This window comes from Protomyctophum parallelum (assembly GCF_964188405.1).
Source record: "Protomyctophum parallelum genome assembly, chromosome: 16".
Taxonomy (NCBI): Eukaryota; Metazoa; Chordata; class Actinopteri; order Myctophiformes; family Myctophidae; genus Protomyctophum; species Protomyctophum parallelum.
The window spans coordinates 12,409,109-12,433,426 of NC_139711.1; the positions used below are offsets into that span (position 1 = coordinate 12,409,109).

At 42.6% G+C, this 24,318-nt stretch overlaps 1 protein-coding gene across 1 annotated transcript; it reads right to left on the reverse strand.

The window, feature by feature from the left end:
- Positions 1–296: 296 nt before the first annotated feature.
- Positions 297–22,607, reverse strand: fam193b (family with sequence similarity 193 member B). The gene is made up of 11 exons (XM_083785886.1): positions 22,053–22,607; positions 20,064–20,342; positions 18,229–18,415; positions 11,298–11,525; positions 10,174–10,606; positions 8,982–9,165; positions 5,975–6,217; positions 5,124–5,536; positions 4,079–4,761; positions 3,891–3,966; positions 297–2,302 (listed from the first exon to the last, which is right to left on the reverse strand). The coding sequence occupies exons 1-11, from the start codon at positions 22,284–22,286 to the stop codon at positions 2,206–2,208; spliced, it is 3,057 nt and encodes a 1,018-aa protein (XP_083642012.1). The 5' UTR covers positions 22,287–22,607; the 3' UTR covers positions 297–2,205.
- Between the last annotated feature and the right edge of the window lie 1,711 nt (positions 22,608–24,318).

Sequence of the window (24,318 nt, forward strand, 5' to 3'; positions counted from 1 at the left end):
CTTTCTGAGATGTGTTTGTTACTAGACACCTTTACATACACATTGATTGAAGAAATGTCTTGGTAAAGGAATTATTCCCAGAATGTTTTCTGATATTCACTGACTACATTTGTTTGTATGTTGGGGTCCCGGGGTGACTCTAAAATGAACATTTTGGGTCTCGGCTTAAAAGGTTCAGGAACCAATTATGCAACATTGGTCAGACAGTTGTCTTTAAAGCCTGTTGTACAACTATTAGAAGCCCACCATGTTTATGAATATGAAAACTAAAAAGGACAAGGAAAGAAACGCCACACTGCAATGTTCAAAAAACTGTAATGTTTTTAATCTTTCTGAATGAAAGATTTTCACAGTATCAAAAGTGAATAATAAAAAAAAACAAAAACAAGAAATAGCCAACATACACTTGGCTATTAATGGTATAGTATAAATCTACATTCCAAACATTTAAGATAATGTTCTCTAGTTGAATATAACCTGGAAAGTATCAGATGTTATATGAAAACAAAAAAGCTAAGCAGATTGTTTTTTAGGAAAGAAATAACCCATCTTACTGAAAAGCCTTCTAATAAAGCCTGTTGACATTTAAACCCCAGGACCCCAATTCCCCACAGTATCAACATCAGTGGTCTTTTTTTCCTGTCCAATGAAGGATAATCAAGACTCAAGTCTTCAGACACGCTGTGAAATCAAGAGGGTGCAACCAATGTCCACAGCACTGTGAAAATAATAGCAATGGATTAAAATACCATAAACACACAACCGCCCAGAAAACTCATGACAAAGGCAGACGAGGCCTCTAAAAAACTCACAGAGTATGTACAAACATTGAAATAATTAGGTGAAAACATTATGTGATAGGTCCCAACATTAAATTAAATGTTGTGCACTGGACTAGTGTACCTTTGAGCTGTGTGTGTGTGTGTGTGTGTGGCATTTTTAAGTCACAATAACAGTTTAGGGTTGGTGGGAGGGGGGGGGGGGGGGGGAGGTGCGATACAGTAGTCATGTAATGCAAAAACGGCCTTCTGCTGGACAGCAAAGAGCATAGAAGCGCATTTGAGAACATCGATGAGATTATAGAGAGAAGTTCAAGCTTGAATAGCAAGGGAAGACAGACTCTGAAGCTACAGATGCAGTGAGAGACTTTTGTCAAAACAGGATTGGAAGGGTAGTGTCAATTTCCAAAAAAGGTACGCATCACTTTACATATCATGCACTGGGAAATTTGAAAAACTCATCACATCTTTATGCTGGAAGCAGTGTTGAGCACAGCAGATTTAGTTAGGTCTCCCCCATCTCATTAATATTATGCGTTGGTATATTGAGAACATTCATGTTTTAAAAGATGACGTGTCATACAAAAAGAATAGTGTTGTAGCAGATTGTGCATTAAGCACAATTGTCATTCGTTTGTTTTTCTTACACGATTCATTGATTACCGATTTAAAAACAAATATCTTCGCAAGCTACTCCGATTAAATCTATGTTGATCAGCCACCAAAAGGGAGTTAAGAGGACGACAAGCATGGCGCAATTTACTATTAACTAACATCAATCCACTCCGTCAACTTCATGAGAGCGGAGCAGAATGACATAGTCCAACAAGTGGAATATGCAGATGTGTTTTTTCTCAAGTCAAGTTCGCAAACCGTTTTGAGCCCCTCCTTCACAGGACAATCTTCAAACTGTTATATATTCTAAACTGGATCATCATCTATATTGTCTAAATATACTGGTGTCAGGGGAAGAACGTTAGAAAACTACAATGCACAATGGAATGGGTGAACAATACATCAGAGCATTTTTAGAGCACCAAATTGAACCGACAGGAATTCAGAGGTTTAACAACGTTAAAATGTCTCAGATTTGTGATAAAAACATATTTATTTAATGTAAGGTAACTGTTTACATACTACATAATGAAGTACACATGGATGCAGTGGATCTAACAGAATTTTTTTCTTCTCCATTTTGCACCTGTCATTTAGTGAACATTGCAACGATATCAGAGGGAGAGTTGGCCTTGTTGTGAATGATCCCTGGCTCCGTTGGCCTCAAGTCTTTCTGCATGGAAATAGGGTTGTGCACCAGGGTCCCTTGGCTTAGTGGGGAACAGAAGAACATAGGGAATGAGAGAAGGCCCCTCTATGGAGTCAGTTCATGGTGGGACGTTGTGAACTTGTAATCCGACACTCATCCAAGTTATTGAGCTGAATTTGATGGAACTTTTTTCAGGCTGAAGTTGGACCAGTTTACTGCAACCTTCTCGCGGGTTTGTTTTGCTGAGTCCAGGCAAAACCTACAGAGAAGAGAGATACGGAGACAGAAGGAAAGAAAATGGATTAGTGGTTTAAGTGAGAAAGAAGTATCAATATACTACTACTGCTAATAATAATTCATATTATAATAATTATCAGCCGTAGTAGGATTAAGTTTGGATCAACATTCCTCTATAATAAAAACTATGTAAACAATAGCGAAACAATAATTGATAAGTAAGAGCAGTTGCTGAGTTGAAACCATAGACTGTAAAAAATATGGACAAAGCGTTCGCCGGGTCTAACATGAACGTAAAATGAAGCCTGTAATAATATGGATGTAAGTCGCCATCTTTCTAGATCCGTTTGGTACCAGCTGGCCATTGGCTGGCTCCGTTTTGGACCAGCTGGCCATTGGCTGCCCAGACAACGAGGCGGGACTTCCCCCCCTTCTTCTCCGTTGGTTTTTATTTTGACTCGAGTGGGAGGGGAATCCCGATCATAGACTGTAACGGTAGCCACGCCCCTCAGAACATACGCGATGTTTTTTTTTCTTTATGGCTTTTTGGGTCCAGTCCAGCGCCACAACAGGCCATTATATGAACTACCGATTTCAAATGAGGCTTCACGAAATATCTGGCTGACTGCCCCCCTGGTTGAAACAGATGCAGGCTCTCAGGGACTACGACACTTCCCTTTGGAATCCATGTTAATTACTTTCAATTTAGCATCCCTATGTTGGGCATGTGATTAGACAATATGAAAATTAGCTTGTAAGCGTGTAGATCTAGCTGTTTTCACCACATGACACTGTCACACAACAAACTACTCATTGCTGCCTGATGAAGAGTTCTTGTACTCCAAACGTGTTGCTGAGTAGATCTTAAGCCAATCGATTTAAAGCCATGCATCACTTTTTGCCGCCTATGTGCTGACGGCATTCTGTAACTTTAGTTACCTTTTAAAGTAAGTAAGTAATTAATAGGGATGGGCATTTGGACCTTTTTTGGTAAAGGTTTAACCTTTTGACTGTGGGTGGTATACGAAAATAAAGTTGCAGTCCTATTGTGTGGGCAGTTCAAATAGGGCCTAAATATGTATTGTAACATTGGGTCTAGATCTCATTAGGTATTGGAAAATAGTGTATTGGAAACAATAGAGGGCATGCACATGCATAACGTGAGTGGCAAAGTGAGTTTAACGTTGTTTAATGTAAGCAGATCAGACTTTCCTGTTTGGATGTAAAGTCAAAGTCGTACGATTTGTCACACATGTTACCGCAGTGAAATTTGTTCTCCGCATTTGACCCATCTCTTGGAGCGGTAAACTGCAGCCGTGCCACGCTCGGGAATCATTTTATTAGTTAATCTGACCCCCCAATCCAACCCTTTGATGCTGAGTGCCAAGCAGGGAGTCATTGGGTCCCATTTATACAGTCTTTGGTATGACCCAGCTGGTGATCGAACCCTGACCTCCCAGTTTCAGGGCGGACACTCTAACCACAAGGCCACTGTCAAGGCCAGAAAGTATTTTTTTGCCACTCAGTAGGCGGTCCCGCATAACGTCCGGGTATGATGTCACACGCATACCCTCTATTCTAGATTATATTTAAGTTATTTAATTTATTACCTTTTAAAGTATTCCACCTCACGATCAATCTCGTCCATTTCTGTTGGGTCCCCGTCTTTAGGGAGAAATACATCATCTAGGAAATAATGTTAATGAGACAATGTGAATATACATACTACAGTATAGGTATATGATATAAATAGAACAAGCATAGTGCGGCGCAAATAAACAGAATGAGTCTCACTTACCAATAGCAGTCTTTTTCTCTCCCTTATTCTTGTTCTTCTTGTTCTTTCCCTTGGATTGCTGTTGGATGTTGGCTGGAGCGTTGGGGTTGGCCTTGCCATCTGAATCCGGCTCAGATCGACCCCCCCGTGTCTCTGTGTCGCCCTTCCCCCTTTGTGCGTTGGAGAGCCCGCCGGTGGTCCCGTTGGCCGCCTGTTTGGATGACCTGCCCTCGTCCGATTTCTTGGGCCCGGTTCTCTGGATGTCCGTGGAGTGTTGTTGAGCTGCTTGCTTGTGTCCAGTCTTTGAACCGTTCGAGGCCGTTTCAGTTACCCGAGACTCGTGCGTCTTCTGAGCGTCGCTCCCCGGGGCTGCTTTGGCGGGTTTGGTGGGATTCTGCACAGACGGCGGTGGCTGCTGCTCCTGTCTTTGTTGCTGTTTTTTACTCTTCTTTGACTTAGCAGCATTGGCAGGGGCAGGGGAGTTTTTGGGGTCAGGGGGGGTGTCCTCCTTCGGTCTCGCCGGTGCTTGGGCCGGGCCCGGCGGCGGGATACCTTCAGGTCCAGTTGAAGTGCATCTTTCTGGGGAACGAACCCGGATGAGCTTGGAGAGGCTGGGGGTGGTATGCAGTCTCTGGACCTCCTTAGAGCCTGCAGTGACGCCCCCTACTGTGGTGGTGGTGGTGGTGGTGGCCGTGGTGGTAGTGCTGGAAGAGGAGATAAGAGGTGCAGGGTTCATTTAGTTTTCTAAAATTAACCAAATAATGAAAACTAGAACTGGAAAGGCATTTTAGCGAGGCCCCCAAAATTAAGAAAAAATAAATAACTGAAACTGTATTATAAAGCTAACAAAAATCAGGAAAAAAGTCTGTCAACATTTCATAAATAAGCTTATTATTTTGGGAAGATATGAAATCTTATATCATTTTTTTCTGAGCAGTTTAGCCCATATTATTACATAGAACTGAACTAAAACAAAGCTCACGGAAACTAGCAAAAACGTGTTTGAACAATTAAACAATTAAAGAAAAGAAGAAACAAAAGAAAACATTAACGAAACTACAACAACCTTGAGGGGGAGATCGTCGAGGTGGCACTCTCCCATCCATTAACCAGGTCCAGGTGGCTCTTGAAGGTGGAGAGCGGGGCCAGATCAAGGTCTATCTGCTGCAGGTCGGAAGAACCGTTGAGGTGGGACAGAAGGTGGTTGCCCTCCAAGGTGGCCGCCTTCTTGGGGAAGTCGTTGACGTCCAGGTTGAGGTCGTACATGCTGAAGGAGGCCCGAATGGAGTCTTTGATGGTGTTCTTAATCTCTTCCAGCCGACTGGTGAGGAAGCTGTTGACCCGCTCCAGCTCCAGCTGAGGCCAGTCCAGCAGCCGGCTGGCTTCGGAGCCGTCCTGGATGGTCTCGTCGTCGACCGGCTCGGGTGGGGTGGAGTGAGGGTCGCTGCCTGTAGCCTCTGGACACTGCTGGGCCTTTTCCTGGAAAGAACACCACGCAAATAATGACTATTAAATCATTGCTGTTGGGTGGAAACCTTGTCATGTCCAAAAGCTGTATTGTTGAAAAAACAACCTGTGTTCTAATGAAGTCTCAAGCTGTTTTTGGTTAATATTTGGTTGAATATTTATAAAACCCACAACACAATTAACCACTTTCACTTAATTATATATACTTTTTCAAAAATATCACAAATAGCAGATCTACAAGCACACATTGTGTTGCATCACAAGCTCATAGTTTGGCCATTTGATACTTTCTTGTGACTGTAATGACGTAGTAGGCCAGGGCATTCATTTACGATAAAACAAAAAGGTTATGTGTATGGCGATAAGGATTATGCCAGATACCAACAAAAATCATATTATATCAGACGATCCAGAAAGACAAATCAAATTGAGTGGAAAAATCGCACATACCTTCTTTTTCTGTTTATGTCGGGCCCTTTTGGCGGCCTTGGCGCTGTTGACAGGTTTGGGTTCGGAGCTGTTGATGAAGTCCAGCAACTCGTCCACGTCACGGTTGTCGATGGCGCTGCTGCTGGCCACCGCCATGAGGTCGGGGTCTTGCCGCTGCGGCAGCTCCTCTTTACGTCTGGTCAGACGGGTGCGCAGCTTCTCTCGGATCTCGGCGTAGTTGCGGCTCGTCGGCGCCGCCGGGGGCTGAGGGAAAAGGAGAGAAGAATCCATTAGTAGGGTTGTCACCATTAGTAGGGTTGTCACCATTACAAATTGAAGTTGATGATTAGTTGTCAGGATTAGTTAAACCTATGAATAAAGAATACATTTCCTGGTAATCAAAAAATGCACAGGGGAGATATGACAAACAAATGAAGTATACAAAGAAATGAATAACATTCATTATTTTTATAGGTAAAAAAAAAAGAAAGGAAAAAGATATCACAAATAGAGGCTTGTGGCACGTTATAAGCTTGTAGATCTGCTATTTCAGCTTTTTTTTATGTATGAAACATTTTCAACATTATGACGATTATGACAAAATAATTGTGACAGGCCTATCCATTTGTTAACCAGTGTTTTGGCACAAATCGTATCTGCTTAAACATTACAGCTGACCAAATCTATAACTCACTTGTAAGGGGACACAGCCGAGTGTACAGTACAATACCACTGAGGTTTACCAATTATTGATTTCTTATCTCCTCCTGGCTGCTACGTTGAGAAAGAATATTAGCAGTTAATTCAGCTGAGGCTAAAATAAGTTCCATATAAAGCACAGAAGTCCTGACGTCACTGTCAGTAGAGGGCGTCAGTCCACAGGTTTGCGTACTTTTTATTTGCATTGTAATCTCCATAGGGGGATTTTAGATCGCCCTCATATAAGAACTGTTTGAAAAATAAACCGATCACCCCGGCCTTTTCACTCATATGGATATGAAGCATCGACTGAAGGTGGAAATATACAAATATACCCAAAGAGTAACAAAATAAGCGTCAGAAACGAGTCAAACAACCCAGAGACTACATTTCCGGGTAGGCGGGTGGCTGCATCTGCCCGTCGCACAACAGAAACTGAATGTTAATTACGTTTATTTAAATTGTATTGATATTTAATGTTTTGTGGTTAGCACGAGTCGAGTCACCACCAGCTGAGCTTACGTCAACGAGGAATCTCAGGAACGCAATGTGTTGACAGCTTGGCATGACGGATATTAGGGCGTGACGTATATTGACCGATATTAGTAGCGACATTCACATGTAGTTTCAAGGCTTTTGCAGCCACATTAATTCCATTTTCTCCAGAAACTGGCTGTATCAAATATGAATGGACATCATTAACGACGCACAGCCACTCCCCTGACAGAAAGGCCGGGGTGGTCCGTTTATTTTTCAAAGACAGTTCTTATATGAAGTGACCTAAAATCACCCTATGGAGATTTCACTGCAAATAAAAAAACACATGAACCTGAGTATTGGCACCCTCTACTGAAAGTGTCAGACTTCGGTGCTCTATAGAGCGTCGCAGGCCCGCCCCCTTTCATGATGACGCCAGGCCCAGGAAATGAATCCCAATGCATTTGTCCCATAGACATTTCAAAACGTATTTATTTAAAGACCTTTTAAGCGTAGTACGAAGCCAACTCTTGTCGTGACAAATCATGACAAGACACACAATATTTTGGAACAAACAAATAATTAGAAAGAAGAAAACCAACAAAAGAAGTGTTGTAACCTGCCGTTTTTTTCTACTTTCTAATTCTTAGTTTGGCCTGAAAAATTGTGTTTGTTGTCATGATTTGTCACGACAAGAGTTGGCTTTGTCCGCGGCATAAACGTCTTTAAATAAATACTTTCTGAAAAGTCTATGAGGAAAATGAACGGGGAATTATTTTCCGGGTCTCTCGAGGGGGCGGGACTGCGACGCTCTATTGTGGTCATCTGTAGCAAACTGCCTCTTCCACCCCCTCTGCTGGCTGTGGTGTAGTATTACTCTGCTCTTGTGCCAAACATGGCCCTTTTTCAAAGGGTGGCAGGCTGTTTTAAGCAGCAGGATCATCACCTTTTTTTTCTTTGCCTTCTCTTTATCACAAGTGCTGGAGCTGGAGGTCCTTCAACATTTAAATGGCCCTCCTGGCGTACTCTCCATAAGACCTTTGTTTGTTCTGTTCTTTGCTTTCGTCTTGCTTGCGTTTGGTTTAGTGTTAAGGATAGGAGACCACCAGGGTGGGTTATCTTCCTCTATTCACGCTGGTATTGTCCTTGGCTACTACCAAAGGGATTTGTGTCAATTATTTGGATGCGAGCCCAATGGTGGTTTAATTTCATTCGTTTTTTCGACTCAGTAGCTAGAGTGGCCCGTTGGGAGTTAATCCCCAGCTCGTCCAGGCTTCATGTTTAAAAGTCCCTGTGCAAAACACTTTTAATCATCCAACTGCTCCCCTGTGGGTTCACCCAGCAGCACACGTCACATGCAGGAAACATTATTTCCCCTTGGGGATCAGTAAATATGTATATATTTTCTTCCCTTAATCTTGTGGGGTATATGGCGCATCAGAGTGGAAGCCCATCTTTCCAAAAAGAGAGCCAACAGTTAGCATTTTGTACTAAGATATAGTACAGATATGTGAAAAGAATTAGAAGGATGAAGGATCATAAAGAGCAATTGGCCCATCATCCACAAGCTAATCCAGTTATCTCTTTGCCAAGACTAGATGGGCAGAGCTAAGGGTATAGATACTATATATTTTCTTACTATAGAGCGAGTCCTTGGATTTTACTCCTTTTCTGTAATTCTATATGATTCAATCATATTTTGTTTGTGTGGCACAAGTCTCAAGAGACCTAGAACAATATTCCCCTCTGTCCTTTAAAGATGATTATAATGTATATTTATTGTATGCCATTCAAACTGGCATCACTACTTTGGTCATGCCACTATAGGCTAAATCGTTCTACGGTGAATTACCGCGTTGTGTCCAAAGAACTCGCAGTAGCAGCAGTCGCAGTATTTCCCGTCCTTCTGGTTGGTGGACGACGAGGCGCACGAGCTCCTCTCCGAACTGCTGTCCTCGTCCTCGCCCTCCTCCAGCTCTGACGGGGCGTGGCACAACGTCCCGTTTGACGGTTTGTGGCCCTTACATGCCTGGTCCCTGCAAATACCACAAATTCACGTTAAAAGGAGGTGTGTGTGTGTCTATGTGTGTGTATGTATATGCATGCATGTATGCATGCATGTATGTATACACATATATATATATATATATATATATATATATACACACACACACACACACACACACACACACACACCTCAGATTTGAACGCAGGTCACCCACGCATGTGTTCTTAAATTATGTTTTACCACTGAGCCAGCTTGCAAGTCAAAATTCATGTCAAAACAAAAACAGAATCGTGTCAAAGGTCGTGTCAGGAAATACCTCAGATTTGAATACGTGTCACCCACGCAGGTGTTTTTATATTATGTCTCAGCCTGTGGCACTGTTGGTGTTGTGGAAGCCCAGGTTTACTTTGATAGCAGCTTTAAGCTCATTTGTATTGTTGAGTCCTCTTGACAATACAACCTAGATTCTGCTCAAATTCTCAATATGGAAGCTCTTAAAATATCCTGATAGTTGGTCGCTTTGTGCCACTTTGTGCTTCCGTATGTTAACAGGCCTTTTTTCCAGTCAAGACAATGCCGGCACTACTAGTAATTGTTGTACTGACCATGGTAGTACTGTGCTTAACTGACCGGCCAACTGGCCTGACCTGAATCCCAAAGATAATCTAGGTTGTATTGTCAAGAGGAAGGTGTGAGACATAAGACTCAACAATACAAATGAAGCTGCTATCAAATCAAACCAGGGCTGATCACCTACATACCACCCCCAGAGCAAGTATTGACTGCATACATTAACATTATGATATTCAAACTTTTTTGAGAAGGATCTGTACATACAGTACATCATTGCTGACAAAATGCTTGCACGTTGTAATGTATTCAACAACAATGTAAAATTAAAAGCCAAAGTCAATGAAGAATTACATCAGGAGAATTAAGACAAAGGTCTAATAAATCTAATGTAAGAGTCTCTGCACAGTTCATTTTGCAGTTTCACATAGTCCAAAACATTCAATTTGCACCACAAACGTCTTACCTGCAGGCTCCAGCTGGTAGATGGCCTACATTGGAAGAAGCTACCGTCCCCCCATTGTGTCCATTACAGGGGTGATTACAGCCCATGAGAGAGGCGCCTAATTTGCTGTGCTGCGTGTTGACAGCCGGAATGTGGGAGTTCTTGCACGGGCTGGGCTTGTGGAGCGACGTGGGGCTGTCCGGACCAGAGGGTGACGATGAAGCCAGTTTGGTTGCGGGGCCGTGGAGGTTTGGTGCCAGCGGGGGGAAAGGAGCGTGGGTCGCCACCACGCCAGGGCTTGTGGGCGAGGGAACGTGGCCATGCTGCTGCCCCCCCAAGCTCTGCTTGGGGGGTAAGAGCGAGGAGGAATGCTGGGACGACAGACCGGTGGGACTGTTGGGGGGTACGGATAGGTCCGAGTGTTGGTGATGGTCACTGGGGTGGAAGGCTTCACCTGGGGAAAAAGGGAGAGAACAGCGTGAATTAGGGCTGACCGATACGACTTCAAAGCTCAAATCAATATCTATTGTGAAGAACAGGGATGGTGGGGGGTTCTACGTATGTTTTACATTTGTTATATAATGTCACATAAATAAATGATGGCTCAATTATTGAGCTATTTAACAGTCGAAACCAATCATGCTGCAACATGTTTCATCTCAATAAAGCACTAGTGCAGTTATTGTAGGCTGTCAAGCTGCAACGGATAGTCAATCTACCGTAATCAATTTAATCCATTATTTTAAAAAACTGATTGGGGGGGGGGGGGGTGATTTCTTGCAATTTCTTTGAAAAATGGCAAAAATAGCAGATAACGTTCACTATTTTCACGCAATTGCATCGATTTTTTGATTATATAAAATAAAACAAATGATAAATGTTTTGATTAATTGAAAAGGCAATCGACAGAATAATCTTGAAGAAGCTAATCGATGGCCCGGCCGGCTAGCGTAGCAGTCTAGGCACCTAGGCTGTTAATGTCGCAGGTTCGACTCCCGATCCCAACGACCTTTTGCTGCATGTCAACCCCCCCTCTCTGTCTCCTCATTTCATGTCAGACTACTGTATCTATCATTAACGCCAGAAAGATCCCCCCAAAAATAATAATAATAATTAAGAAGCAGCAGCTCTGCTCCCCTCCTCACCTGGTGGGGTGGGTCGACGGCACATGGTCTTGAAGTGCTTGGGGGTGGTCTTACAAAGGTCCGCTGAGGTAGACAGGGGGTTCCCAGCGGACGAGGAGCCACTGGTAGTGTTCTGGGACGAGGGGTGACTGTAGGGACACACTTTAGTCCCAGAAGTCTTAGCAGATTTCCCAGGCGCCTCATGGGAGCCTCTTTTTTCGTGACAGGCCGATGATCCCCCCGTTAGACCTAGAGAATAATAAAAACAGTTAGGCATGTCACAGTTTTAACATGATCATCTAATCACAATAACTTGAGATAATCGCAATTATTTCGTCATAATCGTTTCCATGTGGAAAAAAGTTCATACATAAAAAAAAAGGCTGAAATAGATTATCTGCTATGCTCAGTCACGCATTTTATGCTTGTAGATCAGCTATTTCCGCAAGTATAAAATTATAATGAATGTCAGTCATCTCTTTGTATATTTGCCCTGTGCATTTTTGATTACCAGGTGAACCAGGTTACTCATGTATTCTTTATTTATTTGTTGCAATGTTCAATGCTACAAACACAATTAAATAATTAATCGTAATTATTTTTGTGAATGAACTCAAATTTGAAATAGTTTAATAATCAATGTTTTAAGTGGTTCTCAACCTTTTCAGGCCCCACCGTAACAAGCACTTGGAATTGTAGGATTTGAGGCATTACATTTAGGTATACCTATACGGATCTTATGCAAAGCGGATATTTCCGTCCTACATGTTTTTTTAAATCCCTGCTCATACGACAGAGATATGTGTCCGTCCTCACACACAAACACAGAAATGCATTTAACACAGGAGAAAATCACTGCAGTAGCAGCAGGTTTGTACACATACATACATAGGCCTATCATATTTCTTATTCTTAATGAAAGAATAAGTACCACATTTTAAAAGCCTAAATTGTGAGTGGAAGTGGAACATGTGCATAAATCTCCGAACCCCGACCTTTCTCTCCATATAATTTAAAATAACACCCGTGTGAAGTGAGTGGTGCAACTTCGTGTGGGGGTCCCGGGAAGTTCCAGACCCACAGGTGCCGGCCCGGTTCCCGGCGAACCGCCCCATGTCCGAAACAGTTCAGAAATGACAGAGTTACCGTGTGGGGGTCCCTCTACTGTACTGTACTCTCACTGTACTGTAGTGTCACACCAGAAATCATCATATTTACAGTTAATATGTGCGTTTGTGTGCGTGTTAGGTTGCGCACAGGTGGTGAAAAACAACCATGCTATTTCCATGCTTAGACCCAGGCACCCACCCAGCCAGCCACACACATGTAGCTCTGTAAGGGAGTGGTTGCACCACTCAAAAATGATAGACACTTTACCATTGCTCTGGCAAGTCCTGTACAGAAAATAGCAGAGTCAGACCTATAGAAGTGTCGCGTCCGCAACCAGTTGTGAGCTCGTAGAGTGGCTATTTTCGAGTTGTATAATAAATGTCACATTATAATGTAGGCTAATAAAGGTTCACGTGCGCACATGGTCGGCATGTATAGGCACAGTGAATGCAGTCAAGGGTGCGCCCTTTATTACCTAAACAGGAGAGAGATGTGCCATATATGCTCACTGGACATGGAAAGGAAAGGTACTATGTTTACCCAGGGTAACTGGACTAAGCATCAGATACTTGTTTACAGCCAGGCCCTGCTTATTTCATAGAACATTTCATGGTAGTGGTTCAATGCCTTGTCCAAGGGCACTTCAGCGGTGGTCATTTTTAACGTGTCGGACCGCTGATTCGAACTGGCGACCTTCCGGTATCAAGACCACTCCGCAATCCGTTTGGCCACCGCTGCCACTGTATACTTTCTTCTGACCAACCACGCTATTTGATGCGATTGCATTCACACCCCTCTCTCTCTCTCCCTCCATGACCATGAAACGGAGAGCAAAATACGGCACAAGAATAGTTTCACATGGCCATGCACACACCACGCATAGACTTGTTGTTGGTGTACAATGGCATTTGGCCCGGGTCCTTATTGGTAGGTTAATATCAGAGAAAAAAGGTTTCTCTGTAGCGGTCCGCAATTAACCTATTTTTCAAGCTTCACACCAATACAAATGAAATCACCAGTCCGCACTGGACTAGTAGGCTGATATATTATGTATTATTGGATGCAGCAGAGCCTTTGCTCGCTGGTGACGTGGTGCAGTTGATGCAACATTATGATACGTTTTAAAGTTAACAGTGATATAAAAACATGTAAAAATTATATGCTAATGATCGGTGACGTCGTTTCTCAAAAGCTTGGTGTAAAATAACATGTATAAGCTGAAATGTTTCCTGAAACGAAACTGTAAAGAATTTTGTTCTTCCTTGTTCTTCATATTTCATTTGTTCTATCATAATTACATAATTGTGAAATATAAAATCATTAGTATAATTGCACCACCTATTGTGTGTCATGATAACAACTAAACACTGCCTCACCATGTTTTTTTTTCTTTTCCTCCCCCATTCTATTCTGGGAACAATTAATAGTTTTATTGTCAAGGGTTCATAATGTAAAGTCAGAGACATGACTCACACTGTGAATGAGAGAATTAGTGCTACATTCTGAATGAGCTGCTTCTGTATATCGTCGCTGTCGGACCTCACATCTACAAGCCTATCTAGCCAGAACTCTGAAGTATCATCAAGAGCTTGTAACTAAAAAATAAACTACATATTTTCTAATTTCCTTTTTGCATTTCCTGAAAAGCAACAGTCTTGGACATACAAGGTTTCCACCTGGACAGTGACGATATTACATTACAGTAGTCTAACCTGCTGACGATCAAGGCGTGGAAATGTTTTTCCAAGTCTTGTTAGGACATGAATCCTCCAATTCATGCTATATTTGACGAGGATAACAGGCTGACTTTGTTGTTGACTATGTGGCCATTACAATTTAGATCTGTATCTGTAACAGCATAACAAGATTTCAGGCTTTGATTAGGCAGTCAAAGTGAGCACTAACTTTCATTCTGTCCATCTTTCTTCCTTTCTTGGCATTTATCCTAGTTACAATTCCAATGGCACACTTTGCAAGCACCAATATTTCAGTCTAGTCACAACCTTACACACAGTAATGAAAGACACCACCAATAAGATATTGTGACAATATATATTAATAGGCATCTTCTAAGTTCATGATCACACATACTACTTGGCCTCACTCCCTGAACCCACCTCACCCCTGCCCACTTTGACAGGCTGGAATGGCTTAGGGTGAAGAGTACAGCATCTTGCAATGGGTCTGGTCCACAAGATTCGATACACCACCAAGATACCCAATGTACCTGTCTAACGAAGTCCACACCAGAGGGAGTTCAACAAACCATGTGCAACCCAGATTTGGCACAAACAAGGGACTAAATTAATTTCGCTCCTATGGGGAGTAAAAGCTGCCATATCTGCCCGGCATCCCGAGCTCCTATTTTGAAAGAAATCCCGGCACTCATTGTGTTAATAAATAAATACCCCCCTGATGTGAGAAGGAAACCATGCAAGGGCACCAACCTGCTCATCGGTAGCAGTTAGGGTACAGCGTCTTGCTCAACGGCACGTCACAACAGGAGGAGCCCGGGATTAAACCGGGAACCTTCCAATTACAAGACGAGAGACGACAACTCTACCTCCCAGACCAGTGCCGCTATTACTTGCCATCAAGGAATTATAGGAATATCTGAGTTAATTCGTTTTTGTTTTGGGAAGGCAACTTTTCAATCTGGGTGAAGTGAAATTAAATAAAAAGTGTGTGCGCGCATCTTTCCCTGTCTGCCGACACAGCCACTTATTCTGCTTACAATCTTCCGTTTTTTTTTCTAGGTGGGTCAAGCGACAAACGAAAGCAATTAACCTGGAACACTCACTAAGATCTGCAAAAGTGAAATTGCAACTGGTGTAAACTGCAACATATTCAAAACAAGCTTCAAGCTTCAATGAAAATTGGGCTCATTGTGCTTTGCCAGGAAACCCATAGGAAACAGCGCTCCCATCTACGTACGGTAATTATAAAACATCCTCCAGCCAACTCTAGGCTGCCAAGCTAAAATGTTAGCTAATTAGCGCCAGTTGTCTCTCCTTTGCCAATACAATCTCTGTCATGACTAGCTCTCACACTGACAGGCTTTCCTAAATCAAATAGATGTAAATGTATGTTGTTGTTTGTTTCTCCTGACATCACAATATGTGTAAAGTAAAGTTCAAGGTAGTTGTTCTTGGACAACTGATTTGAAGGACCTTTTCTTAATTAAGTCTTGTGAAAGGGTTTCAACTGCCTTGCTGTTCCTAAGCACTCATCTCTCAGACAATATCAATATCTTTGGCAATGTTACTTACCAGCTTCTCTAGCAAGCCAAAGAAATGCCAGACTTACAACCAGTCAAATATATGATATTGTCCTTACACTATTAGTACTTTTTCTATCTACAGGCTCACAGCGTGTCACATTGAGTGGCTATTTTATTTCAAAAGAAGTTTAGAAATTTCCAGCCATAATGCCAGGCCCGAAATGGGGATACCAGGGTGGATCAAAGCAATTGAATGGCAATAATAATTCTGAGATGCATAAGAAAATATTATTATTTTACTTATTAATTAAGTAGACTAATTTCTAAAGAAAGTTCAGTGGGTAATCAAGATCAAAATCTATTAAGCTTTATGCAAAGTTGCAAACAATTTAAATTGGATCACAGGCTATATGTACCCTGTATAATGAATATCGCTTAAAAATGCCACTGATAAATAATGTAATTTAATCATGTTTATTTTAATGAAGATTCCTTATTTTACCAAGAGGTGAGGCATACGATTTGCTACTCAGTATGTGGACCAAAAACAATGTGTGTGGCCAACTGTGTGCCTTCTAGTAACAACTTTTAATTTAAATAAAAACGGAAGTATCCATTTATGAATTGCAAACTTTGGCTGGCTGTTCTGCAGGTTTGAGCCCCATTTCAGATATCAATGTTGGCAGACAGGTTTCAGCAAAGCAGGATATTGGGTATTAGACCATGTGCTTTCATTTTTAACACCCAGAATGACTGCCTGCAGGCAAACCGAGTCTCTACAAGCCAGGCATTATAAGAGAGCGCACTGCCACCCTACTACAGAGTAGTAGGGTGGTATTCCAAAATGCACGAAACCAGATATATGCAACATTATACAATAATTTACAACTTGCCACTTTCAACCAGTGTATCCCTATTTTGGGCATGTCATTGTAGATGAACATTTCCGAATGTTCAAAATAGCAGATATACACACTCAACGCATTGCCACACAACACGTTGTGAGCTTATGGATAGTCTATCTTCGCTGTGTGACACCGTCGCACAGTGAAGTAAAAGTAAAAAGGGGCTTAAGTAGTTGATACTGCTGTTTGTGACTAGATTATAATGTTTAGCAGAACATAAATAAGGTCTCAAGTTGACACTATTCATTTTAGGCACATATGTACCCAGGAATATGTCAGGTGCAACTGAAATGTTTAATTGGATGCAACGGTACAACTGTTATAGACCTAAATTATACCTCCAAAACTGTCCAAAACTGTTACTTTTCAGGATTCACAATTTTAAAAATCGACAAGCTTGTAGGTCTGCTACTTGTAATTTTAAGTGATGCTGTGTAGTATGATCAAGTAGGGCATAAATTTATAGGAAAAAAACACAAAACATTACATTATGGAGATAAGACGTTTCTGCCCGACAGCAACGATATGCTGTTGCATATGAAAGGTAACCAATTAAAAAGTTAAGGCCGGGCCATTCACACCAGGCACAATAACGATCCCTATAGACATTTCATTTTAACCGATTAAAACCAGGTGCGTGTCGTTTTAAATTTAATACGTTGGCTATCTTGAGCCCTATTGCCCCCACCGGTGGGGGCAGCGGCTGTCCACCTCTGAACTAGCCTGGTTAATAAACCAGACCGAATCAGCCGTTGGCAAAACGGCTGCCTGCCAGCGGATTACGGTCTGGAGAGGCTCAATTGTACGCCCATTTCCTACACCAGAGAAATGGGGCGGCCAATCGGGACACGGTATGCAATATGGGCGGGCTTTGGTACAGTGACTTTCAATGCTTGAGACCTTTGACTGACAGTAGCTCTGACCAATTGCGTCAAAGAGAAAATGTTTCAACCCGCCGCCCTGGAAATGAAATCCAAGCTGAGCCTCCCCAGACTAATATCCCGCGGTCCGTGTGACATTAGTCTGGTTTATTAACCAGGCTACCTCTGAACAGCACTCAGCGGGTCAATGGAGACACAATTGGTCTCCGGTTCCAACTCCGATGTTGCCAATTTAATCCATTTAGCCCCCTGGGGTTTAAGAGGTTAAAAATATACAAGCTCACATGTACAAGCTGCGATCTGCTATTTAAAAAAAAAAAAAAAATCTTGAAAGCGTGAAAACTACTGAGCATTTGTAGAATCGGCCTCAGGTCTGAATGGGTTAAAAAGCGTTACAACTCGAACAGATGGCAGTGTCCACACCACAACTGTAACCACAACTATAGTCGTGGACGGAACCGTTTGGATCACTTTCAGCACGATTTTATGAACGATAGAAATGTTGAGAGCAATTCAAAATCTATTAGAAGGACATCCAACCATTGGAAACCGAGACAAGGACACAATTATGATTCTTATGTTATGGAAGTACTTTTGGAAAATGTTGGAATTGTTTTTAATTGAAGTTGTGACTTTTCTTGTTTAAACTTTTTTTTTAAATATTTTACAAAACATGTTTTTTTTAAGTAGGAAACTAAACAAAAGGGTGATATTTGCTCCATAAAATGTGTCCGCTAACAGTGGTCTGGAGCCCTGGAAATCAAGAAATAAACGAGGCAAACATATGAGCAAACAGTGGTGCCACTGCCATGGAACAGCGTGGCGAGTTGACGGACCTTGTTGCGAGTGTGTGGCAGCCGTGTGGTTACAGTGCACGCCTCCATTGGTGTGGGCAGAGTTCCAGAGGCCTGACAGTTTGTGGGCTGACAGGAAGGAGCTGGGATCCCAGTCTACGGAGCTCTGCTCTGGGTAACCGTTCCCACAGCTCTGGGACTTGCAGGACGACGAGTGGGACAGCGGTACCTGAGGAAGGAAGGAACACAGAAGAAAACATTCATTTAACTCAGTGGTTCTCAAAGTGGTATCCAGGCCAGGACCCTGGTTCCTGGGGGGGGGGGGGGGGGGGGGTTTCCTAAATGGACCCTTACAAGTCTGTACTGTTTACAAATGGATTGACCTTGACCTTTTGAATAATTAAATTTAAAGGTTTGAGAACAATAATAATTAGTTTAACCGTTACTGATATCTAGGATGGTCTACATTGACATGCCCAAGGACATTTTAACATTGACTTTGACATGGCGTTATTAAAGATTTATGTAGTGTTATAGAACAAGAAACAGATCACAGATATATGTAGTGTATTAAGTCTAATACAGAACAAGAAAAAGAACAGATCGGACACTAGGGCTGAGCAATTAACTGAAAAAAATAAATTTTAGTTTAGTTAGAAAACTGATTAGAAGAATACTAGAAAAACACTTTGCCATCCGTGGTCCAGTAAACTTGTCTACACGACTAGAATTATTGTATGTTTAATATGACAAGCAAACACTTGTGAATGCAGTTGTGTTTTGCATTACATGGAAATGTCATCCCGATCAAGAAAGCCAAATTCATGTCTGTTAGGCATGCTATGTCAGAGACACTTAAACAAAACAATAGGATGTCATATTTTAAAGTAAATAATCTAACCTGAGAGAGAGAGAGAGAGAGAGAGAGAGAGGATAGAGAGTCAGTGAGGCGATCCAACAAAACAGCTCAGATCTATTTTCCTACAGTGGTTGTTCTTGACAAGAACAGGGCACCACCCTCAGCTGTGAATGATGATTACACTTCAGTCTATGAGATTTATTTATCATTTACCACCAAATGACAACAGCAAGTTGCATGTTGTCTAGTTTACAAAGGAGAGCTTGTAATGCGTGGGGAAATTCTTTTTTTCTTCTTTTTTGTTTGTATTTCATGTTTTGTTGCAGATCTTCTTCAGGTTTGTGCGTCGGTTTTTAATGAAGACGATCCGGAAACGATTTAAATTATCCTACTTTTTTCCAAGATTCAAGATTTTAAAATGGTTTGTTTTTCATTCCTCAACATTGCTCCAGCAATAACAAAGAAATCATGATTTAAGAAGCAACAATAGTAGAAGTGAAAGAAAATCTGCCAAGTATTAGCATGGGTATTACTCCTAAACTTGTATGCGTCTATAACAGTCTATTTAAATGTGTGTACCGTATGTACATTTATGAGTGCATAATATGTTTGTGTGTGCAGGCTTAATATGCAAATTGTCATGTAACAGTGGTGCATGCTGTGTTTTGCAATTTGGCTCAGGATGTGCGTAAAATGTATCACAAATGTATTTGTCTCTCAAAGCAGAAACAACTTTCAAACGTTTCCCCTTAACAGTCAAAGTAATGGGCATGCAAACGATGCGTTGATCTTTTTTAAGATAGGAGTGAATTGGATGCCCTGCCTCCCCACGCTAGCAGAAATGGAAATAAAAAACAATTGTAGGCCTATTATAAGATAACGGAACTGACTAATACAACAGGTGACAGCTTCCGCTCTCTGCTTTCAGGATTAGACTATTTGTAGCCATCCAGCTTGAGAGACAACAAACGTATGAAAAGTCAAGCAATATGATCATCGGTCCCATCGTTGCATTTACCGCCGTGGGCTGCTCCTGCGTACTCCGTCTCTCCTCCTCCTCCACACTCTTACGACAGCTCTGACAGATCCACAACGGCACCTCTCCCAGCAGTGACTGGGACAGCGAGGGCACCGCGTCGGCCAGCTTACGCCCCGGGACCTCCCGCAACAACGCCTGGGACAGCGCCGGCACGGCATCGGCTAGCTTAGTCCCGTGACCCGCGGGGAGGCCGTTCGGAGAGCCTTGGCCCCAGTCCTTGAACTCACGATGGCACAGGAGACAGCAGGTGTGCATAGGCTAAAAGAAGATGAAAGAGGTACAGAGATCAATCGATGCTCCTATGATCATCACTCTCGTGCCTCATTATCAAAGCCTGATTTATACTCAGTTGAGCGGCAGTGTCGCGCACCGGAAACAGCTGCGCCAGCATTATGAGCTTGTAGATCGACTATTTTTGTGGCACAACACAGTGCACAAGAAAGGTATATCAAGCCCGTGAAAGAGAGATACGAAGTGAATCGGAGTTACAAGGAGGACTCAGGAGAGCAATGAACCCGGGCTGCACTTGCTACTTATTATGCTCCAAACAATTATGATAAATGTGTACTGTGACTTATGATTTATGACAGATAATGTGGTATAAAATGTAATGTGGTAATGGGGCACCACTCACTTGCCAACAGTAAAGGTATCAATCACATAAAGCAGCATGTTAGCTAGCTACACAGTCTGCAAGCAATGAGCATGCCATTGCCAAGATCTTGCTTTTAGTGCTTGGTTTGCCTGAGCCAATCTAACATTTTTTACACCACAGTGACCATTACATAAACAAGAAATAGAGCATGGTCGGTAAATAAAATGAAAAGTTTCAAGTTGAAAAGAACAAGCTGGTTAACATTAACCACTGTTGTGATAAGACAATGACATATCTTAGCTGGAGCTATAGTACAAGTGTAAAGCAATAAGTACAAGTGTAAGCAATGCCAATAACAACTTATAAGACTGGACATTTGCCAAGGTTAGCCTAACAAGCTCAACAAGCTGAGATCATCATTTGGCTGAAGGACGCATTCGAAATGTTAGTAAAGAGAGACAACTTGTCCGAGACACACACGGGGACAATGTCACCTGGAGAATGCCTGCATTGATAACGACAGCCTGACTGCTGTGCTGTGGGTGGATGCTTTTAAATTTTTAAATACAAAATAAAGTAACAATAAAGGGGTTTTGTTGTTATCAGAATTATCATTTTGTAATTATTTCTAGGCTATTTTGTATCAGTTTACTGATCAAGTGTAGCAAATATGACGTGAACCATCTCCAGATAAATAATACATTATGAAATACACGGGGATGAAAAATAACTCGAGAGGTCAGCGAGAGTAATGAAAGTTAACAGTCCTTCGTTGCAGGATGAAGTACATAAATAAACACAAAGCTTTAATGGAGGATGCTGGGATTAGCAGAGGAGTGCTAGCTAGCATTGCTGCTGGGCTGCAAACAGCAGCAGCAGCAATGCTAGCAGCTATTTTTTGCAGCGATTTGCTTCTGCTGTCTGATGAAAGACGCAAAGGATGAGACGAGAGACATCACATCAGTGTGCGGAAGTGCATGTACACAACCATTCGTATTATTTATGATGGACATCGCGCGACCCTTTCGACATGTGTCATTCTACCGAGGAGGAAAAAATATACTTTTTTTTTAACTAGTTTAATTGAAAATGCGTATTTTTGTCCAGCCTTAATTCGTACGAAGTGTCACGTGCCGAAAAATAGCCGATTTACAAGCTCACAGGACGCGAAGCGTAGTGGGCGTCGTGAGCTTGTGGGTCGGCTATTTTCGGGCGCGCGATCGGCAGAGCATAAATCAAGGACTGGCGCTACTTCCACTGAGTTCCTCCCGTTCCACTGTGTCGTGGTGACACCACGGACATATCCTTGGCGATTCCCATCCCAGCCAAGCTACTAGGCTAACATGCTAACGGTTGCTGCTAATGCTGCTAACCTGGTTGTTCGCCCGGGTGGCCGCTGTGATGGCCGGTCTCTCCAGCAGCCCCAGCGCCGCGTCCCCAGCCCCGCCGCCCGTGCCCGTCCCCGGGCCCGCCGCCGCATCGCCGCCGGGCCCGGGGGGAGACACGGGGTTGTTGTTCGGCTGCTGTCCGGCTGCCATCAGCTCCTTCTGGACCTGGAGCCCTCCGGATCCTCCTCCTGCTTGCTGCTTGCCTTTCTTCCTCGCCATTATTACACCACGCGCGCGTGTAGCGTCCTTGTCGCCCAGTTTGCACCAGTTTTTTGGATGGTGGTTTGTACTGGGAGCACACAGTTTTGGTGGGGGTTTGTTTTCTGGGACAGTTAATGTTTTCTCCTCTGTCTGTCTTCTCTCTCTCTCCCCAGTCAAGACAACAGTCAATATGGCGGAGTACTGGCACACTCTGGAGTTCAAAGGTTAAAGATACTCTACTGCTGGCTGGCTGGCAGAGCCAGAAGAGACTTCCAATGGAGATCATCCCAGATGTCTTTAATACTGAAACATAATACATCCATAATCAGATAATTAATAGATCCATGACATGAAGCCTATAATACTCAAACATAACTGAAGACATAGGCCTATACATTCATGACTGGTGTGTGTGTGTGTGTGTGTGTGTGTGTGTGTGTGTGTGTGTGTGTGTGTGTGTGTCACCTGCCCCCCCCCCCACACACACACACACAAAATATATAACTTGTGTGTGTGTGTGTGTGTGTGTGTGTGTGTGTGTGTGTGTGTGTGTGTTATCTGTCAGTACAGTTACACACAAACATTTTCATGTCAAGGACCCACAAATCCATTATGCATTTGGCCACAAATCCATATGCATTTGGCCACGGACCCTCATTTGAAAATATTTTGTGTAGGGACCCCTATATAAGATTTGTTTTCAAATGTTTTTCAAAATTGTTAGTTTGTAGATAATCTATTTGTGTCGCTCGGGTGGCGCAGTGATAAAGTCCCTGCCCAGTGCCCACCACCCCGGAGGTTGTATGTTCGAATCCAACGTGGTGAATCTGGCTTTGTCGGTCATCTATGCTGGGCAGGGAGGTGATATTGGTCATTGCCCATAATCCTATGGGTAAATGGTGCATTTATATAGTGCCTTTATCCAAGCTTAGTCCCCAAGCTTTACATAGATTGTGCATTACATTCACACACACATTCATATACAGATGGTGGAGGAAACCATGCAAGGCACCAACCTGAACATCGGGAGCAATTAGGGGTTCATTGTCTTGCTCAAGGACATCGAGGGAGCCTGGGATCAAACTGGGAACCTTGCGGTTCCCAATTGGCAACTCTAACCCTGAGCCGCACGGGCAGCGGGGAATGTAGGATGAAGGCTCTATATTGAGTGAGTAGGATACAGCACTGACTGCAGCAGTGACAAGTGACAACACAGAAATGTGTGTGGGGAGAAATCAATTACCGGTAACTGAATTGGGGCGTACGGTACTCTTTAAAAAAATAAATCAAATAAATGTACAGGGTTAATGTTGTTAAACTGATTTTGATGCTATATTAAGAAATGTAGCTGGGCAGGGCCCTGCCCCCTGAACCCCCTCAAGGACTGTTAGAGAGCGAGAGAGACAGACAGACAGTACAGATTAATACAAACATAGGCCTACTGTAGCCTACATAGCTACATACATAGGCCTACCGTAATATAATTTTGGTGGTGGGAGATATAAAAATTAAAATGTATGGGGGAAAAGCAGTTGGGGGGGGGGGGGGGGCATTTTAAGTCTTGGGCAGAAGTTTATAAAGTGTGTTTGTGTGTGATGCATTTGGTTGTGATGTGATATTTATTGTGTGATAATGTCTTGATTCTTGGAGGAGTTTAAAAACAAGTATGTAGAAAGTGGCGCGCTGATGGAGCCTTTGAAAAACAAAAAAACAAGTCGAGGGAGTGGCACGGCTTACTGATGACGTTTTATACGTCATCACCCCAAGTTTATATCCCATAGATCAGAAGGACGGTCGATATGCCTCTTCTGCCGTGTGTGTGTGTGTGTGTGTTCTTTTTTAAATAATTTTGAATATGCTATAGTTTATAGGTAGGCTATTACAAAGAACCTTACAGAGAAAAGGACAAACTTCTGTTACAATTACAACTGTTGTAAGAAGCTATTACAATATTATTACGGTTTTTTACAAGGTTGTGATAGTATTACCGGTATTTATGCATAAAATAGCCCTATAATAATATGCACATAATATCATTGTATGCGGTTGA